Source organism: Thermobia domestica, chromosome 13 (assembly GCF_964235325.1).
Source record: "Thermobia domestica chromosome 13, izTheDome1.hap1.1, whole genome shotgun sequence".
NCBI classification, from domain to species: Eukaryota; Metazoa; Arthropoda; class Insecta; order Zygentoma; family Lepismatidae; genus Thermobia; species Thermobia domestica.
The window spans coordinates 204,936,415-204,960,077 of record NC_137466.1 but is presented as its reverse complement, the minus strand read 5'-3'; the positions used below and the strand labels follow the sequence as shown (position 1 = coordinate 204,960,077).

The 23,663-nt window shown below is 37.7% G+C and overlaps 1 protein-coding gene across 1 annotated transcript in view; it reads left to right on the top strand.

Annotated features, from left to right (window-relative positions):
• The window catches only part of LOC145668965 (LHFPL tetraspan subfamily member 6 protein-like), a 473,446-nt gene that overhangs the window by 245,258 nt on the left and 204,525 nt on the right, over positions 1–23,663 (top strand). The window contains exon 3 of the mRNA XM_081737259.1: positions 21,910–22,076. Within this exon, the coding sequence (XP_081593385.1) occupies positions 21,910–22,076 (167 nt within the window). The remainder of the gene's footprint in view (positions 1–21,909; positions 22,077–23,663) is intronic.

Below are 23,663 nucleotides of genomic sequence, written 5' to 3'. Positions count from 1 at the left end.
CCAATCGACTGTAATATTAATATCTACGCCAATATGGAGTCTGGATTTAGAACAAAACTAGAAGTTGTTTAAGCCACGCCAAAAGAGATATTGGATATGGACGACCAAGCCCAAGCAAAGCCGCGGTGGCTCAATGGTAGAGAATTCATCTCTGGTGCATGGTGTCCAGTAGCGTAGCTAGAGTTTTTTTCAGGGGGGGCCAATGAGGGGCCCAAGAGGATTTTGAGGGGAACATCTCCAATATATATATATATATATATATATATATGTGTGTGTGTGTGTGTGTGTGTGTGTATTCAAGGTGAATGTTTCCATCTTTATTGTTCATGATTTTACTCTTTGGAAAACAGTGAAAATTTAAGAATTTAGTACCTCAAACAACTACGATTCATTAACGCAATTGATTTCTAATATAAGTAAATAGTTATTTAATCATGGCGTTTAAAATATGTGTAGCTGGTTGACTTAAGTGGAAGCAATACTTTTACAGGTAAAGAAAATAACTTATAGGTTCATGCCTCTACTTGAAGAGGATCTTTCTATTCGTGTGGGCAGCAGCAAACATATCCACAACTTGTTAAAGATCTAACGATTTAGCAATTTTCTTCTCAATATAAAGTAACACTAAGTTTTTCAACCTATCATGAGTCATTGAATTGCGAATACAAGTCTTTAATCTTTTCAAAGAAGAGAATGACCTTTCACATGTAGCACTAGAAACTGATATAATCACAGAGATGATACCTAACTTGTAGGTTTCTAGGAATGCGTTTTTGTAGACAAAGAAGATCAACGAAATTCGTTAAGGAATCAGCTTTCGTTTTCTTCTCGTCTTCATACAACTTAATTGTTAGAGCAACCCACATTATGCTTTATTTCTTGTTTAATTATGCTTTTTTAAATTATGCTTTATTGTTAATTTCAATGATTATTTTACATTAATCGTGTATAATGTATATTTATTATACATTAAATATTCTAAATATCTTGATCTATTTATTGATATTTCTTTGCAACTAGTTTCTTTCATATTTAATGAACTTTCTACTTAATTCATTGTAAAGAGATGTGCTTTGTTCGAATAAATTTTTTCTATCATTTGTGTGCGCCTTACAGGTACATATATACAAAAAGGGAAAGTAAAAGATGCCAGCAAAGAGTACAGAAAGTGCTTAAGTTCAAAAAGTAAACATAACAATACAGTGATGACGCCAGAGGGGGGCAAGGGGTCGAGCGCCCCCCTAGTAGCTACTTCTGCCCCCCTGACTGCCACCTAGACTGCTCCCCTCAGACTCGTACAATCTTTAAACATTCTTCATGTAGTATTTTATATCAGTATCATAACCAATCTCATTGACAAATTGTAGTCTACTTTCCATGAATTTACTATGTGGCAGATTAATCCTCAAGCTTTCTTCTTTGAGCGTCTGGGTATGCACGCATATTTCTGTTTTCTAATTTAGCCCCTTTTGAGGTAAATTTTAGTTATACTTCTTTCTTATGATTTTTAATAATTGTGCCTAGCGAACAATTTGGTCGACTTGTTTTCTTCTCATTGGATCAACTTCGATTGGAAACAAAAGAAAGGTAAAACCAGTTACGTAACTTGTTTGTATTTATCCAGGTTTGAAGTTTTCAGTTTCATATTTTGTTTTATTTAAAACTTCTTTTTTCTGAAACATTATTCTCGGCTTCCAATATTCAGAGAGGATGTGCTTATAACAGCTTAGTTTGCAACTACCAGGGCTTAATTTTTTGAAGGAGATAAAAAGAGTTGTGTTTTCCCTTCCTGCAAATGATAATAATAAAATTATGGAATGAAATTGATTCCCAATAAAATGTATTGTCAGAGTGCTGATCTTTAGTTAGTAATTGGTTTATACTAGTGCTCCTTTACTTATTTTGTTTCAAAGTACTGACGTGACGTCTACCATATTGACTAGGAACTGCTGAAAAATTCGTAGCCCAACCCAGAAGGAGTGCACGTGGATTGGTGAAGTTTTACTTCTTCTTCTCTTCCCCCGAGAGTCAATATACTACCTTGTACAGTGCTCCAGCTTTTGCAGAAAAGTTTTAAAAAATCTAGATTTCCTCGCACCACTGTTCGTATCACTACCCCTATCAGATCTAAAATGGCGTCTTTCAAGTGTTATTTAAGTTTGGGAAATAAGTACACGTAATAGTTAGACGGAGCTAAATCTGCGGAATAAGAATGATGATCTAGACATTGAAATCCTAGATTATGCAATGTCAGTTATGTTCGCAGGGGCTTGATGGACAGGTGTATTCTCCTGAAGGAACAGAATTCCTTTCTTTTCATTTTCCGCAGCGTTGAACTTTGAATTTTTCTTTCAGTTTTGTAAGTAATGTAGAGATTCTGGATTAAATATCTGACCATTGAGGAGGTAGTCTACCACGCCATACTTATACCAGAAGAATGTTCCAAACAGTTTCTCAACCTACTTCTGTGTCTTGAACTTCTTGGGGCGATGGAGAAATGAGTGCTACTACTCCATTGACTGTTGTTCCGATTCAGGATCATAGTGGTACAACCATATTTCATCTATGGTTACTATTCGTCAGCGAAATTGATCAGCATTACGGTAAAATTGGAAGAATACTTCTCTTAATGCCGTTACCCTTTTATTCTCCTGACATATATTTTGGGAACCCATTATGCCGAGAACTTGCGCATACCCAAGCCATTCTGAATTATGCTACCGACGAGTTCCAAAGAAATGCCCAGAATCTCTGACACAAGTTTTGCTGAGAAGGTAAAAACTGAGAAAGCTGGGTGCAGACCTCAGACTATAATAAATATAAATAGCTTAAATTATTTTTGTCACACAAAAACTGGGGTGGCCTAGGTCCTCCGGCCCCGGGCTATATCCACCACTGGCTGAAATGCTGCAATTTTCAAGAATAATATCACAAATTGCATTCATGATTCCAGGAAGAGTCATTGCTTTTAATCATCCTGGATGTAAAGCATAATTTGTTGAGAAATTGCTACGTTTATACTAAGCCACTTACTTCTTCACCACCATATATAACGGAGGAGAGTCCCGTGGTGTTTCACTGATTTCCTAATTAATTTACTTCGGTGACTTTCCTTGGTGGAACAAAAATGTTATAACAGTAAGGATCTGGATGTTCGTGAAATTATCTGTTTGGGCACACATAATAACTTCAGAGGCCTGAGAAACAATAAGAATTTCATTATTAATATGAAAATTTATATTTGTACATACAGAGATATGTTTTTCTAAACTACGGTTTCATTTTTCTACCTAGTACCCACACTCCTTCTGGATTGGACTACGACATTTTCAGCAGCTCCTCGTAAATTCTCTCTCTGGATATATATATATATATATATATATATATATATATATATATATATATATATATATATATATATATATATATATATATATATATAGAGAGAGAGAGAGAGAGAGAGAGAGAGAGAGAGAGAGAGAGATACGTAGCATATAGACGAATGTGTTACTTGTAGCATACGAGAAAGTAATTCAATTTATGTTTAGGCTCAAAAGTTTCATTGAAAAATATTTCATGTGCAGACGTCACTTATTTGTTAGTTACAAATTTTATTTGAAATAAGTTCAATTTATAATCATATAAATCTAACATAAAAACAGCAACGAAATACACAATGTAATGTAAAATAAGTCAAACGTAATAAATATGTCATTTTTGGTATGGCAAATAGCCGCCCCCCGAAAATGTATCTGCCCCTCCTTTGCCCCCCTAAGAACTTAAAGCTGGCGTCGTCACTGTAACAATATAGTATGGAGTTCTTGCATACTACTCATTGTTGCCGGAAAAATTTCTTCTTTTACTTTTTTCTTTTCTCCACATCAAAGTATTACACCGAAAAGTTTACAGAAATGAAAATAAGCTTTTCATTGTTGCATTGTTATGTTCTCAATGATTTTGCATTGTAAATATTGGCTTTAAAAAATATTAACACAGTATGTTAAACTTTCAGTTAAAGAGAATTTTCCAAGAATTGTGCTATATATTTTAAATTATGCTTTGTGCTTTATTTTCTAAAATTATGCTTTTAAAACTAGTTTTCCAATGTGAGTGCATTTTGGCGTTCACCCAGTGTCGTGACCATAGTGCTTTCAAACGGGTCGGGTCGGGTCGGGTTGTCGGGTCGGGTCAGTTCGGGTCGGGTTGTCGGGTCAGGCTACTCGGGTAGGTTGTCGGGTCGGGTCAGTCGGGTCAGCTCGGGTCGGGTTATTCGGGTCGGGTTGTCGGGTCGGGTCAATCGGGTCAGCTCGGGTCGGGTTGTCGGGTCGGGTCAGCTCGGGTCGGGTTATTCGGGTCGGGTTGTCGGGTCGGGTCAACCGGATCAGCTCGGGTCGGGTTATCGGGTCAGGTCAATCAGATCGGATCACGGTTCGGGTCAGTCGGGTCGGGTCGGGTCATCGGGTCGGGTCAGTCAATTCGGGTCACGGGTCGGGTCGGGTCGGTCTTCAACCCGACCCGACCCGACCCGTTGAGAGCACTAGTTGACGCCCCTAATTATTACAGAGTCCTGATTCATACACCGTTGGAAAGCTTATAGACCACAGATTCGAACAAGGTAATATTCGTGCAGTTCACGAAAATTCGTAGAAGTGCGAGGAGGAGGAGGAGAGGAGAAACACAAAAAATGAAAATGTGAAGAAATTGACTTTGCGAAGCCCTGGCAAACAAATTTACCAAATTTGCCACTCCTCTCCCTATAAGCAACAAGCGCACATACAGGTTATTATTATGTAGGACTACTTCATTGCTTCACATACCAATTTTTATGGGTGTACCAGAAAGTGGGGAGGAATGGCCCCCCAAAACCTGATGAAAAAAATTGATGAAGAAATAAAAAACGAACTTTGCCCTCCCCCCTCGGCCGTGATACCCCCACATACATAAAATGCATACTGACAGAAACCTGCATCTTTCAGGAATACATTGGTACTAAAACCATCTTCGTACCTTAATTAGAAGCTGAGCTCTTAAGGTTTGAAGCTCCGACGCAGCAGTTGCGTCAATGGGCGTTTAAAGGTTAAAGCATAATTAATACGAGGAAGGACCCAAAAGAAACCGGATTGAAAGAGCGCTGCCATTCCTAGACATAGTAGAGAGTTCTCCTGCTTGATGGGTCTAGTAGAGACCTTTCCAGATTAGTTGGCCAAACTGCGTCTGCGTAGGAGGCTAACGTTTGATCGTATTATTGTTTTTTCTCAACTGTTCTCGTTTGCCGCCTGCGAAATCGTTTTGGCAGATTCAAAGGAACAAGGAGTGTGTTTGCTTCCTACTTGGAAAATCGGAAACGAAAACTTACCAAATGCTTCAGCAGGCTTTCTAGAACGATACTATGAACCGCACACAATTTTTTGAGTGGTTTGGGCGCTTTAAGTGTGGTGAGATCATGATCGTTCTGGGTTCTCTTCATCATTTCGAAACGACGAAAACATCGAACAAATCTACCCTGAAATCAGCGAGGGTCGTCGTTTGATGATCGATGATATTTCAAAACAGGCAGGAGTGAGTTGGAGCTCGGGCCAGCCAGCGTGAGGTTTTGCAAATGAGACATGTTGCCTCTAAGTTTGTTTCTCGCTGCTCACACAGGATCAAATCATTCGTCTGAATTTGAGCCAGGACTTGAAAAATCAGATTGAAAGTGATCCAAACATTTTGACCAACATGATGACATTTTCCGAGAATTAAACAAAATCTAAAAGGAAAATGTTTTGATGGTGTAGAGACTGTAAAAACAACTTCGCAGAGCGCATTAGACGATATAAAAGTTCCAGAGGTGCTCCAAACAGTGGGAAAGAAGATGGGAGAAATGAATCGCATTTAATGGAGAGTACTTTGAAGGAGACTGGAAGAATTTTGTAAAAAATGTAATATTTTTTTTTTAGAACGAAAGTCCGGTTTCTTTTGGGTCCTCCCTCGTACATTGTTAACGTACATATGATATTAAATTTACACTTGTTTTCGTTCATTCTTTGTTTCTTTCTTCTTCTTGTGTGAATATCATAAACAGAGTTTTCAATGCAACAGGAAACAATTCGTACAAACAAAATGTAGATATGACCTCTATATAAAGAAAAAAATAAATTGTATAAATTATTATTATTGTTATTATTATTATTTAGAGAGAGGATAGGATAAAGTTTTGTATAAGGAAGACTTTCTAAAAAATAATTAGGAAGAGAAAATAAGAAAGAGGGATATAGAGAAAAAGAGAGAGAAAAAAAGAAAAATAAGTCATTTTTGCATCTAATGATGAATTTAATTCACACCGGAAGTCAAGAAAAAAATAGCCATTTCATCTTTTTTCTTATTTGCATTAAAAAGAAAAATCTACCAAAAAAAATCCTGTAAGATATTTTTCTCGTTCTTATTTTGAACATCTCTCCTTTCCATCCTTGTGCCAGTTTCCGTATTTCAAAAGAAAAAAGTTTTCTAATTTCGAGATCAAAAGAAAACGCAAATAAGGCTCAACAACAACCACCCGCCACTACGCGCTGTGATCCAGTGATGTGATGTTCTTCCAAAGGAGGCATCTTTTTTAGAAGCATAACTATAGGACTTCCTAGGATATTTCGGAAGCTTGTTTTCTTTTTTGATTTTTTCTTTTTCCTTTCTGTTTCTTTTCTTTTCAATTTAAGGGTAGCAGAGAATTTTTCTGTAGTAGTGTGATAATTTAATGCATTTTAAAGTATACTAACTGAACCTGCGCTCTCTACACAGCGCACAGGGTGAAAATTTTCCGGTCGCCAGGTCGCCATTGGTGACTAGAAATTTAGAGCTGGCGACCAGTGTTCAGTAGGAAAGGTTTCTGCCTATACTCACAGGGCTGCCAGTTTCTGTTTCGCACAAAACTAATTGTCACTGAGTGAGAGAAAACACGGTATGTGAAATCTTGTCCACGAAGTGGGTGAGGACCTCTCATAATTTGTAGGGGCCGCTGTGGCTCAGTGGTAGAGCGTTCACCTTTGGTGCATGGGGTCCCGGGTTCAAACCCTGCTCCTGCCAAGTGAACTTTGTGGTGGACAAACACCGTGTGCGTCGGTTTTCTCGTGGTTCTCCCGTTTCCTCACACTTTCTTCATTCCACCATTTCATTCATTTCTCATCATCACCGTCTCCTTTAGCCTAACCGTCATAACCGTGGGACGTAAAACTCAAAGATTTCATTTCATTTTTTCATAATTTGTACGTGAAAGATACCGACGACCATCATTTTAGGATTGGCGAGTGAATCTGACTTTGAAATTTTGCACCCTGATAGCGAAACCACTCACATATGAGCATGAATCTCCTTGTCGTTCGTCACAACATTTGTATATGTCCCTTTACACACACAAATGAAAGATGTCTTGATAAAAATCGGCAAGGGATGCCATAAAGGGGGGACTTTTTTTTCGATTATTTTTTCAATATCTCGCACTGTTTGCAACATTTCAGTCTACTTCCGTTTGGAGTTTCTAATTCATGTATGATCAGTGGTTTCTTTCTTCTTGCATGCAGTATGTAATAAGCGAATATATTACACACACAATTAATTATAATGTCAGTGATATATGGTGTTCATTGGGCAAAACACTCCAAACAATGAAGACTCATCTTAGACTGGAGAAATGGTTACCGGTATCCTTGGTTTTTCGTTATCATTTGGCCCTGAAATAAAGCCGGAGAGATATACTAATCCCGTATACAAATGGGTGGTGTTGGAATGTATAACTCGTAGGATATAATGCTTTACCTTTTTTAAAAAAAAAAATCAGTACTTCCAGTGTATCCCTAAAAAGTGTAACAAAAGAAATTAGGATCACTTTTTTTAAAAAAATATTCAATTAGAACTGAACAATCTGCACAAAATTTGGGATCGATCAGTGAAAAGGGTTCCTTTCTTGAGCTTGTGGTTTCCGAGATATCATTTCCAAAAGAACTGGCCACAAACATATAAACGTCCACAAACATATAAACTTTTCCTGACCATAAACATATATAAATTGCACTTTGATATATAGATGCTCATAAAAGAAAAGCGATACGTTAGACTCCACAATCTTCAGATCTTAGAATGTGCGTAAGACCTTCAAATAAGCAAAACTGTTCTTAATTTAGGTGACTGAAAAGTTACTGTACAATGAGAAATCTGGAATAACATCCAATTGCACTACGGGGCAGAAAAAGAATCGTCCTCCAATCTTGTCAAAAAAAAATCTACTTTTATATACAGGGTGTCGCGAGAGGAAATCATGTCTCTTTGGGAGGTGGTAGACGTAAGTAATTCTAAACAGAAAAAACTAAAAAATTTGCCCTATTCTCAATGATCTGAGGGCCTTAAGAGTCTTCATCCCGGCGAAATTAAAATACCGCTAATTTTACAGTAATTATGTGATATCTTCAAATAGATAAAACATAATCGAAATGTGGAACAAGAGCGCCCTAGACAATATTATTTTACATAAGAAACCGTTATCACGACTCACTTATCTGCTTTCGATTTCGAGCCATTTTGAAAATCGGCATTTATTTTCGCGTTTCTAAACCGCTCAAAACGGAAAGCCACTAGGTGACTTGTGATAACGGTACCTGACGCAAAATAATATTGTCTAGGGCGCTCTTATTCCATATTTCAATTATCTTTTATCTATTTGAAGATATCACATAATTACTGTAAAATTAGCGGTATTTTAATTTCGCCGGAATGAAGACTCTTAAGTTCATAATTGTTATTGACATTTGAGTCTATACTGCTTATCATCTAGTCATTCTACAGAGGTAGGACAAAAAAAATATTTGAAGAATAATGGCCTTGTCTTAGCAATGATGTGCAGTGGTGTTTTTGAAAGGGAAGTTATGGAGGAAAATACTCGGTAACAGTGTTGCCATCCAATTCCCTTGAATAATTTTCCTTGTGAGACGCAATTCAACTTCCCTCAATAACTTCCTCTCCAAACTTCGTTTAGATAAAGTATCACAGTTTAAATCGATCATGATATTTTGATGTCAGGAGCAGAAGAAACTGGAAACATACTGGAAACTAGTAAAATTAGAACTCCAAGTGGTTATGTCCTACAAGGATTTTTTGAACTATAAAAATGTATGTAGGACTGTTAACAGATGCAAAGTCTTCATTAAATTACAATTAAAAAGTAACAAGATTTTTTTTTAAATACACTTGTGTGGTTAGATTTGAATTTAGCGCCCGTTTCAGCACCGAGACAATATGTGACAAGGATCTACAACTTAACATGAAATGCGAATCACATAAGCTTCCACCGGGAATTGTAATACTACACGTCATTTGACACAACTTGTCCATTCTGACAGTTGCTTTCCTCTGTGTTTTCCTTCCTACACGTGGTCATAACAATCAGGCAATAACTGTTTCTATGGCAACAGCACGTTCAGCCAATTATAGTGGTTCATTTCTCTTGTTCTACAATGGTAAACATTCCACCCTTTCTGCACGTTGCCAATTTGAATATAAACAAATGCATATTATTTTAGTCGAATGTCGACTTGAATATTGGACCTGCTGGTTATTGAGAGCATTCTTTTTAGTTCTCTTTTGTGTCATTTAATTTGATAAAACTGAGATTTACTTGCAGTGAATAATTTGGTGTTTCAATACCCAACACAACAGCTGGCAACACATCCTTGAGCACCACGTGCGCGCAGCGAGCTGTCAGAAAGGACAAGTATTATCAATTGCAGTGTATATACCTTTATGTACTTCATGTGGTGCAGTTATGTTTTAAGGAAACTGCTCCAGTTTCCAATGAAAGCTATTCAACGTTACTGTTTATTATTTATTTATTTATTTAACAATCACCACATACAGCTCAGAGGCCATTTTACACTGGATATCAAACAACAACAATGGAAAGGATTTGGGAAGGTATCGGCCAGGGCCTGTTTAGAAGGTGCCATCCCGGCATTTGCCTGGTAGGACTGAGGGAAACCCTGCAAAACCTCAGTCAGGATGGTCGGCAGCGGGATTCGAACCCATGACCTCCCGAATGCGAAGCCAACGCTCTACCACTTGAGCTACTTCGCTCGGTGTTATTTCTGAGTATTGCATATCTTTTTTTCGCTCTAAATATCTTTATTTTGTAATCTGGCAACCCTAACAGCGGGATTTCTAGCTTTTCATTCTCTTGCGGGTTCTGGGTTCTTGCGAGAGTTTTCTGGATTTGAATAAACCGTTTATAAACAAATGAAACTTTTATTGTTCGTGCTTGTTAAAGCAAGAAAGTGACGCAAATGAATTACTCTGTTGTTGGTTGCATTGTTGGGAGTGAATTATAGTTCACACGCAAACAGATCACGGATTAAAATGAGAAGAATAATCTTGTTTATAAAGCCTTGCCTATCACATCACAACTAGTTTATTGTCAGACGTAGGGCCTATTGCATGCAAGTGCCATCTAGGTGACAAAAATAGAATCGCTTTAACATTAAGATTATTCTTTGAACAGGCCGGTCTACATTCATGTTCTTAATGCATTACCGCGCAATATATTTAAGAGGACAGATTTTCGTGCAGATTGACGAAACATCAGCAGCATGTAATTGCTACAAATATAACAATTATTATTAGACTTCCAAACTATGATACGCATAAATGTCGGGATATAAAAACGGCTTTGTCCGTCCGTCCGTCCGTCCGTCTGTTGACAGATATCAGAGCTAAAACGGTAAGAGATAACATGAAGCGGTTTTTGGCAATCCATTTTAGCCTTCAAAGGATACGTTAAATCTCCTCTGCTAACACTGTAATCAAACCAGAAGTGGTTCAAATTAATCATTTCCGTTTGAACGTTTATCGCCATAGAATGAAAACTGTAATAGAAGCGATTTTCTTTTTCAAACAACTCAGCACCTCAAGACAACATAGCATGACTATATCCTCAACGCTACCAAAACCAGAAATCGTTCAAATTTACTATCACTTCCGGCTAGAATACTGATTTTCGTAGAGCAAAAAATGTAAGAGATATCAAGATGCGCCTTTTTACAATCGATTAAGCTTCCCAGGAATAGGTTCCGTAATCTCCATTAACCCATGATTCAAACAGGAAGTGGTTCAAATTAACGATTTCCGGTTTCAACATTTATCACCATATAACAAAAATAGTAACAGATAGCGACAAACGGTTTACTGCAATCGACTCATGGTCTCAAAGAGTATAAACACATCACCACAATCTGCAACACTATACTAAAACCGGAAGTGGTTCAGATTTACTACTACTTCCGGTTTTAATACTAATTTCCATTGAGGGAAAACGGTAAGAGATATCGAGATGCTTTTTATTGCAATCGATACAGCGTCTCAAGAATATATATATAATATAATCGTTACAACCCGTGACACTATATTGAGATTGGAAAAATAACGTCCCATGATTATGCCCGTTCGATGAAGGGATATGTATGATTAAGGCAAGTGAATGAAGATGGAAGAATTGATGGAATATGGGAGTACCCTGAGAAAGTCTATGGACACGATAATGTGCACCACAAACTTATTTGGCTGGGAAAATAAATTAAAACCGGAAGTGGTTGACTTTAGTAGTACTTTTGCTTTTAATATTGATTTTCATAGAACAGAAACTTTAAGAGTCTTCATCCCGGCGAAATTAAAATACCGCTAATTTTACAGTAATTATGTTGATATCTTCAGATAGATAAAAGATAATCGAAATGTGGAACAAGAGCGACCTAAACAATATTATTTTCCATAAGAAACCGTTATCACGACTCATTTATCTGCTTTCGATTTCGAGCCATTTTGAAAATCGGCATTTATTTTCGCGTTTCTAAACAGCTGAAAACGGAAAGCCACTAGGTGACTTGTAATAACGTTACCTCACGCAAAATAATATTGTCTAGGGCGCTCTTGTTCCATATTTCGATTATCTTTTATCTATTTGAAGATATCACATAATTACTGTAAAATTAGCGGTATTTTAATTTCGCCGGGATAAAGACTCTTAAGAGATATCGGATTATTATTATTATTATTATTATTATTATTATTATTATTATTATTATTATTATTATTATTATTATTATTATTATTATTATTATTATTATTACAATCTATCCTGCATCCTAAGAAGAGGTTCTAACTCCTCTACTAACCCTCTATTCATGAAGAAAGTGGTTGAAATTAATTATTTTTGGTTTCAACATTTATCACCATAGAACAAAAATCAGTAAGGGATTCCGAATAATGACCTTTTGATATTGATTCAGTGTCCGAGGAGCAGGTTCTATCTTTGATCTACAACCAGTAGTTATAATAATTCTCGTCTCGTTTTCGAGGTGAGAATCGAAACGAGACGAGACATTTCTCACCTCGTGGGCAACGCTAGTCAAAAATAATAAAAGAAAAAAATGATTGAAAAAAATGAAAATGAAATCTTTAAGTTTTACGTCCCATGCTTATGCCGGTTATGCTAAAGGAGACGGTGATGATAAGAGATGAGTGAAAATGGTGGAATGAAGAAAGTGGGAGGAAACGGAAGAACCCTGAGAAAACCCACGAGCACGGTGTTCGTCCACCACAAAGTCCACACGGCGCGAACTGGGATCAAACCAGGGACCCCAAGCACCGGAGGTGGACGCTCTACCACTGAGCCATCGCGCCCCCTAAAATTCGTGATTAAGTATTATGTGATTTGTTTTGTAATACACATTACATTTTCTATAGCATTTTCGTTGCCATCTCAACAATAAAAAAGAGTTTGAAATTTAAAGTAGACATTGAAAATGAAAGAAATTTCTTATTTATAAGTAATTTTCCGTTGTGAAATGGAAAGTGTGTTGAAAATAGAAGTGCAGACCAGAAGAATTTGATTCGGCAAAGTGTCGTCGCAGTAAAGTTGCCACGGAAAGCATTTTCTTTCATTTTTTTTTTTTTTTTTTTTTTTTGAAAAGCGCGTGTGGGTTTTTTCTCTCTGTCTCCATCGTAAAAAAAATGTACTAAAAAAAGAATTTTCGAGTGACCGCACTCAGAAAATCCAGTCTCCATCCAGATGGCGCTGCTGCTTCTGGTCGGCAACTGTCTCTGGTACATATATTTCTCTCTCTTTCTCTCTCTCTTTTCCAGGTCTTCTTCTGACGGGAGATGTCGTGATGTTGTGAAAAGACGCCTCACGAATCAACGGGACAGCGACCCATTCCGTCCCACTATGACCTCAGCTTGCATGCTTAACGTCATATAATTCACTGTTGCCAACTGCATCTATAAACAGAGTTCATGGTGATGCAATTAAATCAAAGATATTTATATAACTCAATCGACCTTGAAATTGTATGTATGCGATTTCCCCAAAACACATTGGTTATCTACAGGCTTAGAAAGCAAGAATAGCAATTTTTCTCATTTTAAAAAAAAATCTTTAATTTTTCAAATTTGATCCTATTCAATAGTTATATTGAAATGTAGCGTCTCGTTTTTTAAAGTAATAAGTTCATTCCCATCAATAGATGGGGGTCACAGAAGGTAAGACCTTCTCTTAGGCCGGGATATCAATTTAAGTGTGATAAGAAAATATTGGGAGTGGGTATCAGGATCTTTTTATTTATTGAACTATTGTCATCCCAGGCACAGATGGGAGAACAAGATGGATCTCGCAGAAATAGGAATACAAAATAGAAACTGGATCGGGGGGAGGGAAGGCACAGTGGCTCAGTGGTAGAGCGTTCACCTCCGGTGCTTGGGGTCCGTGGTTTGATCCCAGGTTGCGCCGTGTGGACTTTGTGGTGGACAAACACTGTGCTCGTGGGTCATTTTCATTCATTTCTCATAATCACCGTCTCCTTTAGCCTAACCGGCATAACCGTGGGACGTAAAACCCAAAGATTTCATTTCATTTTTAGAAACTGGATCCAGTTGGCTAAGGGTAGAAGTCAGTGGAGAGCTTTTGTGAACCGGAATTGAACCTCCAGCTTCCATAGGCTATAGAGTTAATTACAGCTAGTTAGTTAGTTAGATTTATTTTCAATAATACATAAGCATGCGGTGAGAGATGAAGTGATGGTAGTAATGTAGTGCTGTTTGCATAACTAAGGACATGTGATGTTATCTGAGACGAGAGTGTTAATCTTGTGTTCTGGGGCTACTCTTAGCGGGTTGAGACAATGGGAGCCCTGTTAGTGAGAATAAAAGAGTGAAATAATGAAGATATGCGCATTAGATATACGGATGGTAATTGTAAATGCAACGATGTAGGTTGTAGAGAGGAGTGACCTAATCATGTTCATGGAGGGCAAGATGATTGACTGGTGAATATGGCACAGCTGGAGCTTGATCTAATAGCTCATGAAGTACCAGGGGCGAGTCCAGAACGGACTTCCGGGGGGCGGTGGGTTGTAATACTGCTACTTAGAGCTACTTTTAAGAGTTCCAAACTCTGAGATGGGTTTCATTTATATATAAAATTTTAAAAAAATCTTCCCTCTTCTAGGAGGGGGGCGATCGCTCCGATCGCCCCCTCTGGATCCGCCACTGTGAAGTACGGGTGAGCGGCATTGATGTAGCAACATCGGAGGAAGTAGAGATGCTGCAAAATAGTATTGATAATTGTATGGCGATGGACGTGTTATGTTGGAGTTCGTGCAGAAAGTGAGTAGATAAGGCACAATGCGCAATACATGACGTTCGAGGACCTCTGTCATAGAACTTTGGCGGAGCCAAGGATGTTACAAAGTAGAGGATCTGCCCATACGTATCTTCATCATATGAACTCAATGAAGCCAAAAAACAAATGAGCATCGTCTGAGCCGGCACGTCTGATTGGCTACTCTCGTGTCCGCCATGATGGTTGTATCGAAACATTGCGAACTTAGTGGCGCGGAGTGGGCAGAGTAGGTGTGGCGAAGCTGTGACGTATATCTTCACGATTTTGTTCTATAGGCAGATCCTCTATTTTATAACATCCTTGGGCGGAGGAGCGGATTACCAGGCGATATGTTCATGAGTAGGAGCAGGACGAACAAAGACCTTGTACGTATAAAATGAGCTTTATACTGAGACCCCAGTTGGTTCCTCATAAACCGCACAACAAATTGATTCTACGGCGTATATTCTCTCGTGCGCACCGAGGTTATACTAAGACATGGACCCACAACTTAACGTGGGTTCCGTACTACACGAGATCTCACAGAGTATTGAACTCGGGTCTTCTGTACTGAAAGCGAGTACGCTAACAATATAGCTACGAGGAAGATAAACTCACTGTAATCTAGTCTAGGTACCATCCAGATAGAAAACCTCCAATTGAATCACAACCTATTTCTCTTACTTTACTATTACTCTGTGTTATATATATATATATATATATATATCCAGTATAAAAATGAAAGTGACTATGTGACGTCATATCTCTTGAACCACTTGGCCAATCTCGATCAAATTTGCCACATAAATGAGATTCGGGCCATGACTGGTTATCATCGTTTTACTTTGATGGTAGAACTTCGGGGAGGCGGAGATATTTAAAAAATGATCGAAAATGACCGATATTAGTTCGAATTCATAGTTTTCGGGGTCACTGAGATGAACAGTGAAACTTTCAATGCCATTTAAATCCAAATTCAACCCCGTAACTTGGAAGTATATATATAACGAGGAATAGACGCACACTTTTAGGATGATATTCTACCAATAGCTTGAGATTAGAATTGGAAATATATTGTGTAGTAAGTGAACGATGTGTCATGTGACGCATGGACAGATAGCTCCACATAATATGGTTGGACGCAAGGGATTAACTTAACACAATACAAATAATCCTACTACACTTTCTACTCTGCTGATTTTAGTTAGATATGAATACTACGCATTCTCAAATATGTAATAATACATCAGGGTCTATACCACAACTTTAATGACATGTGATAATTCTAATAACATTTAACCTCAATACACTTCAATCTAACTTCAGGTTGTTATCCAAGTCAAAGCGTCTCAATGACATTTCTCAGAGACATCTGTTGTGGTTTATCGATAGCGTATTCGTCTTTGGCGTTGGACACCCGGGTTCGATTCTTGGCGGAGCTCATGTCATTCGGATACCACGTTAATCAGTAGGTCCACTTCTCATCTAGCCTCGCTGCTGAACGGGAGGTTTAACTCAAAATTAACTCGTCTCAACTCAATGTTGCTCTCATTTAGTCCATTAAAAATCAAATAAAATCTTTAGTTTAATGTCATATGCTTATGCTGGATAAGCTCAAGTATAATGATAACCAAAATGGGGTAGAGGGTGAGACCCCCTAGAATATTCTTGCCACCTGTTATGCCTATGAGCTCAAGGCGACAAATGGTTGATGAAAATAAATTATGAAATAATTGGTGAAAATAGTATATAGGACGAAACTGAAGAACCTTGGGAAAACCCACGGGCATGAGGTTATCCACCACAAACTCATATTGGTTCGGATCGAACCAGGGATCTGTCCCACCAAAGGTGAGAGGTCTACCAGTGAGCCACCTTGGACCCCCTTTGATCCATTAATAGCAAAGGGCCATTATTGATTTCTCTTTAGTGATAAATTCAAGATGGTATCTAAAACTGAGATTCTTCTCGTTTTCCGTAGCACGGTTGTTAAGAAGAATTCAGTTCTGTAATACTATCAGGGGTGGGGGGTCATTTAGGGCTTTAAGATGGGGTAAAATGGGAGCAATTTCTCCCCTAAGTTATAAAAAATCTACATTTTGTCAATAATATGGGTTAATTCAGTGAGTTACAATTTACCATATCTCATATCTTCGTTAGAAAAGTAAGAAATCTCTTGGCTGTGCTCATTTAACCGAGCAATGTTGTTCAACGTACACAGATTAATGCACTGTTCGCCTTTTCCCGTTTCTCCTTATGATCTCTAGCAATGAAATTTGCATGTAAAACCTGTTATCACTTTTCATCTTAATGTACGCGGAACGGAAAATCTCGGTATGCATTTTCCCGCTTCGCCTTACAAACTTTATGTTGGTAGGCTTGCAGATACATTCATAGATACAGTTTGGTTTGTTTATTCATATAACAAAATAACCACAGTTACTACTAGCAGTACACAACATCTATACAAGATGCTATTTATCTTCCAAATGTATACAATGAGCAACAGCATCTAAGTATTGGATTAGAGAAATCTGTTTACTACTCAGTCTACATTTCAAAGTACGCAGACGAATGTTTAATTGTCACCACTTATATTTCTGGTGTCTTGCAGCATGTCCTGCTAAAAGATGCAGTCATTTTATACACTAATACACTTGCAGTTACATACTTTCGAGTAACGAACTCAGTACTGATCGGGAATTTTACTCATCTGACTCAGCACGAAGCTGCTTGAGCAACATATAGATCTTTAAATGAGACATCTAATCGGAAACCTGTTCCCTGATTGGCTCCTAACAGCCAATCATCTTATAGAAAACAGTTACACAAAAATTCCAAAAATCCCTTTCTCTTCCTGCTTTATCCTTGCAAATGCATACAAATAATCTAATTACGTGAATATAAACATTAATTCTTATGCCTTTTCAATAATTTATTCTACTGACAAGAGCGTATACTTGCCCTATTGGCTACCGGCAAACACCAACATGGTAAAGAAGAAAGTATATATTTCTAGGGGAAAAAAATTTTTGTTTGAAAATTTAACCTTAGTCGCTAATGCCAGGCAGATGCTGCTCTTAATGCTAGATTGTTTATTTTCAGCACACAAGTTTTAAAAATGAAAGAGTATTCTTTGATTTGAGAAGTAGATAAGAAATTTAGCAGGTAAAGGTGAAACTCTAATTGTATCGGAGGTCTTGCCTTCTTCCCAACCTTAAACAAACCTGAAATATACTTTAACGTAAACCAACTTTAATTTAACAATCAAGTCTATTGTCGCCAGCGATGATTTTCAGATTTTCCTCAGGGGTGAGTTTCAATAGGAGGTGAAAAGTAGTACAGTATTACGGAAACACTGGAAATTCACATTGAACATACAGTATATTAGGATATACGTGGCCCCGGAAGGAAATTTTTTGTGGCTCCGGGGGTAAAACGCCCCACGGGCTACCCCATAAAATTATCACTGATTGTCGCTATGTAAAAATAGGTGTGTTGTTGAAAGCGATTGCCGCAAAATGTTGTTTTCGATCCTTTTACTGTCATTTCTGATTATCTATCCAGGGCCGGCCCTAGGCAATTTGCCATCCCCTCTCTTCGGAAAGAACAAATCTTAATAGCCACGATTTTAAGTATGCTACACTGAGAAAAAAAAAATTGTAGGTGGCGTACTTAAAAAGATAGGTTACATGCGTAATTCCTGTAGTTTTTGGACTTAACGTACAGCAGACGTATAACTGAAAACGTATGTTTTATAATACTTTCTGTATAAGTGTTCCATCTATACGTACTTTCCGTATAAAACAATGTAGGCGGTCAGGATCTCACATGCAAATGGACGTATATAACATATAGCTGACGAAGGTAACATAATTATATGCATGTGATATACGGAAAACTGTTATATGTCAGGCATTCTGCAACGGCATGATGTAGCATCTAAGAGCAGTGCCTATGTAGCATACGGATAACGTATGCTCCGTACTGTTTTCTATAGTAAGCAAGAGGATACCGTATATTTATACAATATACCGCTATCCGGAGAACGGTTTTTTCTCTGTGTACCCTATCATGAACAACGAAGGGGAGGAGAAGGACACTTGCACTCAGAAAGGACTAAACACTACAAATACTATCTCTTTGGGTCTGTTTTATCTTTTAATAATAATCTATTATGTTAGTGAAAGATAAAGGAAACGCACCTGCAGGGGAAAGATGGTAATTCTTTTTATAAAATTCAATGTAGAGCTTCAATCTCAATATATCAGTTTGCAATTCCAGTGCAATTAACTCTTTTATCTTTATTTCTTGATTTTAATTCTACATCTGTTAAAAAAAATAAACAAACTTGTTTCCATCTTCAATGATAAGGAACTTGTTTGTGATAAAGACAAGACTAGTTTTCATATCAAAACTGTGATAACTAACTAAATGGAACAGGTGTTGGAGAATTGAGTTCTTGTATTTGACAACAATCAAGCAATTCATGCTGGAATTTGTTTTACCATTTGCTTTAGCACTGTTCATGTGACCTTAAACTAATACGACCGAAGCACGATTTATGAATGTAGTATTCAAATAGAATGCCACCTTAGTAAATTTTGCTATCATCATAATGAAGTCTGTTTTCAAGAAATATTTATTTTAAAGAATATAGTTATGACAGATTTTACCGTCCTTCGTAACTTGCTGCCCTGTGCAAATGCACATGTTGCATGTCTGGTAGAGCTAGCCCTGGATCTATCATAAGATCCTGGTTTGTTTATACCTACGTCAAGAGCAATATGGTTGATTGTGTTAACGCTGTGTGGTATTAGACGGACTAAAAGCCGATGTGAGTTTTGGTGTGGTTTCTAGTGTATAGGGAAAATCCATGACCACCTGATAATGACGGTTAAGGGATCTTGATGTCACGTATAATTACCTCCTGCGTACTGTAATGTCCTGCATAATACGTGTGGGAACCTGAAACGGACAAAGAGGAAGTAGGAAGCGGTCGCCATGTGTGTGTGCTCATATATGCATGCGGTGATAGAGACAGAGAGAGAGAGCGAGCTACATGAACCCTTACCCCTTCACTCCTCTGACGTAAGCTGGATTGTCTTTGCAAAGGAAATGCTCCATGCACATGCAGAAGGTGATCAGGACAAGGGCTCTCGGGGAACTGTATGGAAATTACGTAATTTGGTACCGCAAGGTCTTTGTCATTAACAGCCAGAAAATTATACTCCCAAAACACAAAGACCCTGGGAAAAAGACAGGGAAAATAACCTCCTTTCGTAATTGCCTAGTGCGATAATACCGTAGGTTCATATCCGCAGAAATTTACCTAATTATATTATTTTTAATCATCAGAATACGAGAAGGACATATTGTTTAGAACTATAAGCTTATAGCCTCTTTCTTTTCCACTATTCAATGCTGCATTTGCTGACCAAAATGCTACAATAGCATTTCTATGGACCAAAATGACTCTTTTATTATATCAATTAAATTTTAATTATATAAACCCATTACAACCTGTACAACTATTTTACAATTTATCTATACGTGCCAGCAGAGGACAGACACCTTTCTGCCCGTAGCAAGCAGCTGGAGAATCAGTAAGAGCCAAGGGCGGGAGTGGAAGGGGGGGTTGATAAGACCTACGAATCCACGAATGTCGGGATTACAAAAACTCCATCTATAATGACGTAATCGTGTACTTGTCATTAATGATTTGTGTTGCCATCCAGAGGTAGCTCTTATTAATCGAACTTGCGGTTGTGAAACTCCATGGGGCTTACGTTCGCTGGTTTCGCTGCGGGTCGCGATCACTAATTGCAATTGGGTTCTTGTCTACTATACTCACAAGTCAGTAAGGCTTACGCTCAATCGAACTCGTGCTCGTAAAGTTCATGCTCAATACTAGTCTTAAAGGAACTCTGGCTCATTAATCTTAATGGAATTCTGATTTACTAGTTGTATGAAACTCCGGCTCACTAATCTCAATGGGGCACCGGTTTACTGGTCTTAATGGAACTCTGGCTCACTAATCTTAATGGGACTCCGGTTTATTAGTCTTAATGGTAATCTGACTCGTTAATCTCAATGGGACTCCTGTTTACTATTCTTAAAGGAATCTGGCTCACTGATCTCAATGGGACTCCGGTTACTAGTCCTAATGGAATTCTGGCTCACTAATCTCAATGTAACTCCGGTTTACTAGTCTTAATGGAACCAATGGACTCCGGTTTACTAGTCTTAATGGAACAAATGGAACTCTGGCTCACTAATCTCAATAGGGCACCGGTTTACTAGTCTTAATGGAACTCTGGCTCACTAATCTCAATGGGGCTCCCTCCGACTTACTAGTAATAATGGAGCTCTGTCTCACTAATCTCAATGAGGCCCCGACTTTCTAGTGTTAATGGAACTATGGCTCACTAATCTCAATGGGGCTCCGGCTTACTAGTATTAATGGGACTTCGGCTCAGTAATCTGAAAGAGGCTCCGGCTTAGTAATCTTAATGGGACTCTGGCTCACTAATCTCAATGGGGTTCCAGCTTACTAGTATTAATGGGACTCTGACTCTTTAATTTGAATGGAGCTCCGGCTTACTAGCATTAACGGAACTTTTGCTCAATAATCTGAATAAGGCTCCGGCTTAATAGTCTTAGTGGGATTCTGGCTCACCAATCTCAATTAGACTTTACGTTTAATTGTTAAACACAAGTCGGACTCATGAATTTAAGTAGTTTTGACATCTCTTGTCTGCTTTGTGTACTGTTTACTGAGATTGAGGGGAGTCTATGACGTCATGAAGCATTGAATTGAATGTGATTATTCTACAGCCAACAAAGAGCTTTGGAAAGCCAGACATCTTGTTGGTTAAGTGGCATGTATTTACTGTACCGTCTCCTATAATTGTTACTTTTGCCTTTCAGCATCAAAGTTTGTTATTACTTAATATGCAAGATACCTCGCCATGTCGAGTCAACGTAGCTAGTTATGTTTTTCATGTGCGTTGTCCCTGTTTTGACTCCAGTACTTTCTTTTTGATGTTGACTGAGTAGTGAGGTAATTGGGTAGTTGTTTGAATTAAGAGTTCTTGGGAGAAACGAATACCAATATGTTGACCATATTATATATCCATATGACTTAAAACTATTTAATATAGCTAGTTAATGTTAATCTGATAGACTATAGCCCGTTCTCAATCTGTTACCTTATAAAGTGTTATTATTATTATTTCCAGGTTCTGGGACATTCCTAGTGTGTGGTGGCAAGCATGTACCATCATGGTTGGCATAGGAAGTGCTCTGAGCCTATTAGTAGCTGTGACGGCAATAGCAGCGTGTTGTATTACATATGTTATTCATACGGGAACAGCCAGAATCGCTGGTGGACTTCAGTTTATTGCAGGTAAGATAACATAAATAAAAATTATATGCATTCAAACATGTTATTGTATGATCATCTTGACATAGGATGCCATTTAACAAATGAAATCATCAAATGCTAAATTTACCATTTGTACATTGATTGGATTGGATTTTGGTTTCCCTTTTAGCAGCTTGGCTATAGGACACGTGGACCTATAGCTTAACGTGCGATCCGAACCAACATGAGCTCCTGTCAGAAATTGGACCCAGGTGTCTTACGCCAAAGGCGCGTATGCTAACTGCTTAGTCACGGGGGAACTCTGGTAATTTGTGCATGTATGAATACTCGGTAAAAGCCCGATTGTGTAGTCGGCAAGGAATCTATGTATCAACTGGGTAACCCGGTCTAGAGGAGTAGAGGCGTGATTTTTCTCCGTTCTATCCACTTTCCAACGCGGTTCAGGGATTCACCAGCCTTTCCAAATGTTATCTTCACGTGATTCATAAAAGTGATTTTTTAATCTACACGTATTACTGTAGAGCAGAGTTTGTATGGACTTCTGAAAAAAAAAAAGTCTATACGCCTATTACTGCAGCATTTAATAATAATATGTGGGCAAAGGAGTTTCTGCAATCCCACCTATATTTTATTTTAGGATCACGCTAGTAAACCTTATAAGATTGTAATGTTATTAGAATCACGCTAGTAGGTCTTATAATATTGTAATGCTATTAGGATCACGTTAGTAGCCTTACAAGATGAAATGTTATTCGAATTACACTAGTAGGTCTTATAAGATTGTGATAGTATTAGGATCACATTAGTAGGTCTTATAAGATTGTGATAGTATTAGGATCACATTAGTAGATCTTATAATATTGTAATGTTATTACGATCCCGCTAGTAGACCTTATAGTATTGTAATGTTATTGGGATCACGCTAGTAAGTCTTATAAGATTGTAATGTTATTAGGATTACACTACTAGGCCTTATAGGATTGTAATGTTATTAGAATCACGCTAATATGCGTTATAAGATTGTACTGTTATTAGGTTCACGCTAGTAGGCATTATAACATTGTAATATCAGCAGAAACAAGCTAACAGGCCTTATACAATTGTAATCTTTGTACGTCCGTTACTCCATACGATATCTCTTGAACGAAAGAAAAAGTTGTGTTCTGTTGTTTGTAATAGATAGCTAGAGTGATGATCTCGATCGAGTACGTTATTGCAGTCAATCCATTATCTTCACGGGTAATGGTGGCTATCCATATCCTATGTGCCAGGCGTAGAAATATATGCTGAGGTTAGATTGTTTTAAAGTTAAAAGATAAAACATTTCTTAAGGTTAAAAGTTTTGAGGTTAAAAGATTTTTGGGTTAAACCTGAAAAAACATTGGTGAGGTTATAATCTCATATAGGTACATGGGTTATTAGAAAACATATATCTCACATACTTGATGCATGAAACGGTATATATAAAGCTTAAAGTATTGTTGTTGCCCAGCATTAGTTTAACCTTGAATTGCCTATAAGAACTATTAGGTTAAGTTTGCTTGTTTAAAATTCATCTGAGAGTCTCTAAATGTTTATGAAACCTTTGATAAATGTTTATAAATTCAT